Raw genomic sequence first — 8,494 nt, 5'->3', positions numbered from 1 at the left:
AGTGGGTCTCTCAGACCTCAGTGTCCCTCAAAAGGGAGTAAACAAGAAGTATGCCAAAAACCGGGGCAATAGGAGATGGTTAAGCGGTCCCGAACCGAGGCACACGGCCTGACGGCTCCGAAAACCGGGAACCGGGCTCTAAAATGGGCAAAATGGCCTACAGCCACAAAATGTAGCCCACGGCCACTGAGAGATGGTCTACGGGACCTCTCCCTCCCCTCAGGAAAAGAAACAGAGAAAACCAAGTCTGGTTCGCAAACCGAGGCAAGGCACAGAAGAGGGTTCGGAAATCTGGAGGCAGGGCTCACGGCCGCGACTCTAAGACTTCTGAACGAGCGCGATATGCAACATCACCAAGCGCTCAATTGGTGACGTCTGAGTCTTAAGGTCGGTCAAAAATGAGGTGTCTACAGGCTCACCCTTGTGAACTCTGTTACCTCTGCCATACCCAATCATCTCGTGCAAACTATGGAATTACCTAGACATATCTATGACAAAATTGACAGCTTAAATAGGAATTTCCTTTGGGGTAGCACTGATCCTGTCAAAAAAGTTCATTTGCTTAATTGGAACCAAGTTTGCAAAAGTAGAAGGAATGGTGGGCTGGGCATTATAAAAGCCAGGGCCCATAACTCTGCCCTTATATCCAAACTTGGCAGGAAAATTATTAGCAAGGCTGACAATTTCTGGTGCACTGTTCTCAAATCTAAATACCTTAAGCACCACTCCATATTCAGTTGGCCTCTCAAGAGAAAAGCTTCCCACACTTGGAAGAGCATAATTAATAACAAAGAGGTGTTGAAAGCTAACATAAAATGGAATGTGGGCAATGGTGAGAATATCTCACTCTGGTCTGATTGGTGGTATGACATAACACCACTGTGCAGCAATCACCAGGGCCCTCACATTGATAGTACTACAACTGTAAGTTCCATTTTAGATGATGAAGGCCAATGGAATTTGTCCCCAATCCAAAATCTGATCTCCCAAGAAGAAAAAGAGAGCATTCTACAAATTTACAGGCCTAGGTATGTCACTTTCATGGACACTTCTACCAGGCAAGGCACCACCAATGGCAATTTTACTACTTCTACTGCCTACAATGCTATTTCCTAATAGGATGAGAATGACTTTGACTGGCAATGGGTTTGGAAAATTAAGGCCTCACAGGGAGTAAGAAGTTTTCTCTGGTTGACCATGCATGGAAGATTGCTTACTAATCAGATGAGACTCAAGAGGAAGCTCACAGATTCAGACATCTGCTCCAAATGCCAAACTGCTAGAGAGGACATGAGCCACCTTCTTAGAGGCTGCCCCAAAGCTAAATTAATCTGGGTCAGTTTGAGAAGCCTCCCTTGGTGGCAAGAAGGAGATAGAATCCCTCTACCTGAATGGATCAGGTCTAACATGAAAAGCAAGCACAAGTTGAAGGACATTCAATGGGCTTACTATATTCTTATCTGCCATTTGGAATATATGGAAAGATAGGAACAGAGAAGTATTTGAACATCAACATCAACCTGCAACCATCAGCACAGCCAAAATTCTCTAATAGACTCAAGAAATAGGGCTGTTTAAAAATTCGTTCAAACCGATAATCCGGACCGAACCAGACCGAATCATACGGTTTGGTTCGGTTCTATTAAGAATTGGTTAGATTTCGGATTAAGAAATATGAGAACCGTAAAAACGGTTCGGTTAATGGATTTTATGAAAAAACCGCGGTTCGAACCGAACCAAACCGAATTTTGAAAGATATATACATAATATCAAGTTTTATTTTTATTAATTGGTTTTTTATAATTTTAATGATATTAGGATAGTATAGATATGTAATATTGAGTAATGCCTTAATATTATTGTTTTTTATCATGAGTTAAATGTAATTAGTTTAAGTAATTATTTTGCTAATATTAACAATTTATTCTTGTAAATAGAAAATTTTGGAACCGTAAACCAAACCGAAACCGAACCGTTTTTTCGGTTTGGTTCTGGTCCGGTTTTACAAGTGTAATGGTCTGGCTTGGTTCTCAAAATCACAGAACCGTTAGGATTGGTTCGGTTCTTGGATTTTCTCAAAACCGAACCAATCCGGACCCTGTACACCTGTAGACGTCCCCGAACGCCCCGGGAGGACGAGTTTCCCCCCCCCGCCGTTCTGTTCGTTTTGGGTTCACTACAGTTCAGGACTCTCAGATTGTCACAGTTCTTAATCTGAACCAAAGAGTCTAAATCCGGCAAATCGTTTTGAGAAAAACAGATTTTTAGAAAAGAAGTGCCAAACATGGATTGCTTTGCCAGATACAGAGTCGCCACCTAAATATTTTTTATGGGAGAATTTAGGAAACCCTGACTCGGTGCCAAAGGCCACGTGTCCGTCATCACCAAAGTTGCCTCGGCTCGGAAACTTGGGTACGATTGGGGAAGGTCAGCTATGAGCACCCCCTCTCGCCCGATCCGAAGATCGGCCTCTACTAACCATGATATCTTGTTTTGAAAGCATTATGTGCTCTTATTCCGGTTATTAGCCAAGAATTACTATGTTATGCGCACAGCAAACAAGTATAGACCAAATCGCCTAAATTGGAGCAAAACATTTCATGTTTGTTTTGAAAATGGTTTGCTACTCGCAAGTAGGCTAAAATGCAGGTTTTGCCACCCTCAAGTGGGCTTTAGAAAAGATGGTTTTGCCACTATCTAATGGGCTTAAAACTCACAGTTTTTAGTGCATTATTCCAATTTAGGTAATTCAACCTTCATCCACAGGCATTCAAGCAGTTATATCACATAAGCAGCTAGCCTCATGGCAATCATGCAATTATGGCAACACTCACACGCATGCGGTATGCTAAAGCAAAAGGACTTACAGAGTACTCCAAGTCAAAACAGAAAATAGTTAGTAATCATATGCATGATCCTAGTTCATGTTAAGATGGCTAATGTAACACATGCAGGATATAGCTAGAATAGGCTCGGCTATCTTGAACATAGCATGTGAAATGCAACAGATAACACGTATTCAATTTGGAATTGAAATACAAATGCAGTTAGAATGATGCGCCGAGCCCGGTGCATGCAAAACGAATGAAAGGATGCAAACATGCTATCATACTGTATGCTAATTGAAACATGCCTTAGACTAACCATTGAAAGCTAGTAAATAAAAGGGAAGAAAGACGTGGGGTTGGAAGACATACACACATTCACGCACACTTATTACACAATTGCCCTCGCTCGGAGGGTCCAAATAAATATTACAGTTCGAATAAATAATACTAAATTACTTATTACAGAACTTCTAATTAATTAACAAATTAAATGCAAAAGAAAGGGGACCATAGCCTTGCCTCGGAATGTGTGAATGATGCATGCTTGACCCATCTCGCTCGGAAACTCGCTGCCATAGCACTGTTGCCTCTATTAACACTGCCCTACTCCTCTGGGGATTGCCAAAGTTCAAGAGTATGCTCTTTGGATGTTAGGGAATACCACCGGCTAAGATAAAATTCCACCGACCGAAGGGGATGATCACCGGCTGCCTTTTGATCTATCGGCCACAGATTACTGGCCGGTCGACACTGTATTTAGCCGACCGGCCAAATCTTCCTGCAGAACCTGTAATTGACAGCAGCAGAGGACAAGTAGTGTATGGCATGAAATTTTTAGGCAAATGTATGCATGGACACACTCCCTATCATGTAATGGACTCAAGGGAGCATGGCCTTCGACTTTCGGGCCATCAATTATGCATTTTGATGCATGATGGCCTAAGAGGCCAAGTTAGCAACTTCGATATCAAATGGAATGCACACACAAAACACATCAAAGGCCCCAACCTCTATCATGCTTGATCAAGAGGCAAGGGATGTATGCACAATGTAATGCAACCTAAGCATGCAAGCAAGGCTAATGCAACATGATTATGCAATGCATCTAATATGCAATAGGCACACAACTTAAACATGTAAGCATACATGGCATACAACAACATACGATGATGGACTTAAACTAACATGGATAGCTCGCAAGCATGCCAAAATCAGTGGTCATTAGATGAAAATGAGACAATCGAAATGCGTGCACACATGCACGCAAACCGAGGACCGAACCTAAGGCATAAAATGTGACTCTACCAAGGCATGGCAAGGGATGCAATATGGCATACAAACATATGATTTCAGCACTGAAACATGATGCTAAACAGCCCCAAAACATGGAAAAATGGCACCCTATGCATGAGACAAACCCTGAAACTCAAAATTAGGCACATGGAATGACTTATAACTATACAAAGCATGCATTATTTGATCATGAAGTATAAAGAAAGAGCCAAGGCAGTCCCAAAACATGAACATTTTCAGTTCAAAGCATGGCCAAAAAGTGCTAGCAAGATGGACTAAAATAGCGTGCAAGATTGGCTAGCAAACATGAGTTATATGGCAAGTATAGGATGCACATGGAATCTCACCAAACCAGAAAAAATCAGTGAATAAAACATGTGAAAATAGGCCCAAATAACCACTGAAATAAGGCCAACACATGCAAAAAGATGAGCTCCTTTGGAGAGCTATGCAACGGATTCTTAGGCACACACAAGATGGACACTTAGCATGGCACAAACAACTCTGAAAATCAAATACGATAGCTCCAAAACTTACCAAATTGACCCTGAAATGTGGCTAGGAAACATGCAAGATAGAGTCTCTTTGGAAGGCCAAAAAGACCATCAAACAAGGCAAGGAGAGAGGGGGTCACCCCCTCTAATTTTGAGGCTCAAAATAGTGTGCTAGCCACTGAAAATCCACTGGATTTTAGTGGCTAGAAGGCCAAACAAAGCATGCAACAAGAGCTTAGGTGTAAGGCTCAAAATAAGAGGCAATCAAGCATACAAGGAAGCATATGACCTCAAAAAAGAAAGTGTCCTTAATCAAACATCAAGAGGGCCTCAAAACAAAACTTTTTCCAATTTATAACAAATCTCGAAAACAAACACAAATAGGGCTAATCTATCATGTAAAAATGGCCCTAAAAGAGAGATTGGAGACAAGGGACAATAGATGGCCTCAAACAGCAATGAGCCATTCAACAAAGTTAAAGAGGGGCTCAAAACAAGACACTTTATAGTTTATAGAAAGTCTAAAAAATGATCACAAGTAGGGCTAAAATATCATGCAAGAAATGACCCTAAAAGAGAGATTAAACACAAAGGGTGAGGAGAAGACCTCAAACAGAGAAATGTCCTTGATCAAACATAGAGATGAGCTCAAAATAAGACTATTTACAGTTCAGGTCGGAGCCAAAAAATGTAAGCAACAAGAGCTAATATAGCATGCAAGATAGGGCAAGAAAAGAGGAAATAGGGACTCACCCTTGTAGCACAAGTCTTCAGCAGCTTTTGGTCTGAGAAAGTGTGCTCCTAACCTCTGAAAATAGCCTCCAAGTTGCTGGAATGGAGTGTGGAGGTAGTAGGCTTGGAGGTGTAGTGTAAATGGTGCAAGGTCAAGGGTGTTTGGAGGCTTGGGTGAGAGAGATAGGGAGGGTTGTATGCATATAGCTCCAGCTGGTTTTTCTAACCTGGTATAAAGAAGAGGAGAGCTTCCTTTATAGAGTCAATGGACTAAAGCTTCTCTTAGAAGCTTCAAACTAAGAACAAAGATCCTCCATACACGTGTATGGAGGATCCAGTCTGTGCCCTCCAGTTGGCACAGCTGGCATCCATTCAATCTGTCGAATACACCGGAAGGTCGTCGGCCAGCAAAATTGGTCAGTCGGCTATTTTAAATGGTCGGTCGGCCATCTATTTGGCCGGTCAGCTAAATTTATGGCCGGTGGTGGCTGCCAAGGCCAAAAAGTGCCCGGTGGGTATGCAGATTGAAGCCCCGAAAGTTAGCTTTCCAATGGCGCAAACCTTGCATTAAAATTCCTCCTGTGGAAAAAGTTATGCCCATTTTGGTGAAGCCACGCAGATTCGATCCAACCGGGATGATACCCAACTTCAACTAATCATATCTCCCCCACCCGGACTTGGCTCTAGGAGATTCTTGAGTGCAAAATGAAGCCCCGGAAGTAAGCTTTCCAACGGTGGTGGCCTCATAGCTAAAATCCAAGTATGTAGATGAATAGGCCCGATTCAGCGAGGGTTGCTCGACCTTCTTCTACCCGGATTCATGCCGAACTTCTCCCGAACTAGTTTTCTTCTCTCCTTTCCTCTTTTCTTCAACTCCAAACCCTTAAACAAAGTGTTTTGAAAGATTTTTCAAAGATTTCATCTCTCTTTCATTCATTTCCACTTTGTCCTTGCTCGGTTTATCGAAAAGCGCATCATTTGACAAAATGTGAGCCTCGGAACATTGTAGAAACTTTATTTCAAAAATGTTTTGAAAGAGAGGGTTTTAAGGTCTAAAAACCATCCAAAATAACTTTGGCCCAAAATGGGGTGTGAAGTTGAGATTTGTCTCTCTCCTCGCCGAAGAATTTGAACCTTTGCTCTGCACACCTTTTACCACCAAGTAAACCATCAGTAACGCCCAAGTCTTAAGGGCGGTCAAAAATGGGGTGTCTACAGTTGCCCCTCTTTGACAGAACTCGAAAGTCATAACAATGACGGGAGTGAATGTCAAAGCCCAGAGACGACCCATTTTTGACAAGGCCAAAGACTTGGACAATCAAACAAAATACTGATAAATAAATGGTTGTGCCCGCAGGCTGCCTACGTATCCCTTTGCAAGGAATCAAACCAGCGTAGTTTAGGGGCATGATGCAAATGATATGAAAGAAGACTTTGATAATTGGACTAATACGCTACGCAAAGCCGTTCTGAAAATTGGACTTATACGCTACGCGAAGCCGGCTTGAAAGTTGGACTTATGCAAAAAAAGGAATTGCACCTTTAGAGGATTTAAAGTCTCCTAGACCCGAGAGGGCACAGGACAGTGCGAGTGATACAAAAATACAATGTGCACAAGAAAGTGCGATGCAGAGTGGATGCACAAAACAGTGCTAAGAAGATGCACAAAATAGTGCTATACAAGTGCACAAGATAGTGCGATGCAATGCACTAATAAGTATAGGTAAAGTGTGCAAGATAGCGCGATGATAAATTGCATAAAACAGTGCGCTGCGCAAGAAAGCGCGAGTGTAAACTGCACAAAACAGTGCGATGCGGCTCAGATGCACAAAATAATGCGATGCGCAAAATAGTGCGAATGAGATGTGATGCACAAGACAGTGCGATGTGCAAAATAGCGGGATTGAATGTACAAGACAGTGCGATGCGCAAAAGAGCGCGAGTGTAAACTGCACAAAACAGTGCGATGCACAAAATAGCGTGAGTGAAACAATGTGATGCACAAAACAGTGCGATGCGTAAGAAAGCGCGATAGTAAATTGCACGAAACAATGCGATACGTTAAACAGCGTGAGTGTAAATTGCACAAAATAGTGCGATGCGCAAGAAAGCGCGAGTGATTTGAAATGCACAAGACAGTGCGATACGCTAAACAGCGTGAGTGATTTGAAATGCACAAGACAGTGCGATACGCTAAACAGCGCGAGTGATTTGAAATGCACAAGAAAGTGCGATACGCTGAACAGCGCGATTGATTTTGAAATGCACAAGACAATGCGATACGCTAAACAGCGCGATTGATATGCAATGCACAAAATAGTGCGAGTGAGATACAACCACAAGATGCACAAGACAGTGCTAGTGACATACAAAGTGTAAGTGCACAAGACAGTGCGAGTAAATGCATGTTCTATGCAAATGAGGTGCATTTTCTATGCAAGTATGGAAGAGTGCATTTTCTATGCAAAAGATACGAGCATTTTCTATACAAGAAACATGAGCATATTCTATACAATATTGAAAGCATATTCTATGCAGAATCGAAAGCAAGCATATTCTATGCATGAATCATAACGATGCGCGACACGCATGTAACAGAAGTGTATATGAAAGTGCACATTCTATGCAATGGAAGGGCATCAAACACGTACTCTGGTGCCTCCGATTTACCTTTCGGAGGACTTGGCAATACGCTCAGCTCAAAAGGGGACACCCTGTTTATATTGGTGAGAGATAACATCTGCATGTGAAACCCTCGGGTGCTGCTTGGACTGCCATTCTGACTTGAAGCAGGTTTACATTTGGGGTCGAGACACACTCATACTCCAGAGAAATGGCGAGGCCTGAGAAGGTGCACTTGGAGTGCAGTTTCAGAATTTACCGAAATTGAAACAAACTAAGATGCTCCAAATTTTCCCTCTTTTCTTTTGCTTTGCAGTCCGAAACCTATATAGCTTCAGATAGGTCCTTGTTCTACTATTCTCACATGACTTGGGTTGAACCTTGCGGTTTATGAAAGAAAGAATCTTGTTTTGCATAAATGTGTAGAATGGCACAGCACTCTGAGCACAAAATGATTTTTTGAAAATGAGAAAAGGGTTCTCAACCGGGTATTGAGCCTACAACTGAACACAACATACTATGACT

General features: G+C 42.2%; 1 protein-coding gene across 1 annotated transcript; it reads left to right on the top strand.

Annotated features, from left to right (window-relative positions):
- Positions 1-468: 468 nt before the first annotated feature.
- On the top strand, positions 469-1,116 carry LOC145814260 (putative mitochondrial protein AtMg00310). The gene has a single exon (XM_082910882.1). The coding sequence runs from the start codon at positions 469-471 to the stop codon at positions 1,114-1,116; it is 648 nt and encodes a 215-aa protein (XP_082767008.1).
- Positions 1,117-8,494: the final 7,378 nt, after the last annotated feature.

The sequence above is a fragment of the Camellia sinensis genome, chromosome 2 (genome assembly GCF_055761805.1).
Source record: "Camellia sinensis isolate YWXY chromosome 2, ASM5576180v1, whole genome shotgun sequence".
NCBI classification, from domain to species: domain Eukaryota; kingdom Viridiplantae; phylum Streptophyta; class Magnoliopsida; order Ericales; family Theaceae; genus Camellia; species Camellia sinensis.
This window is presented reverse-complemented; position numbering and strand designations above follow the sequence as displayed.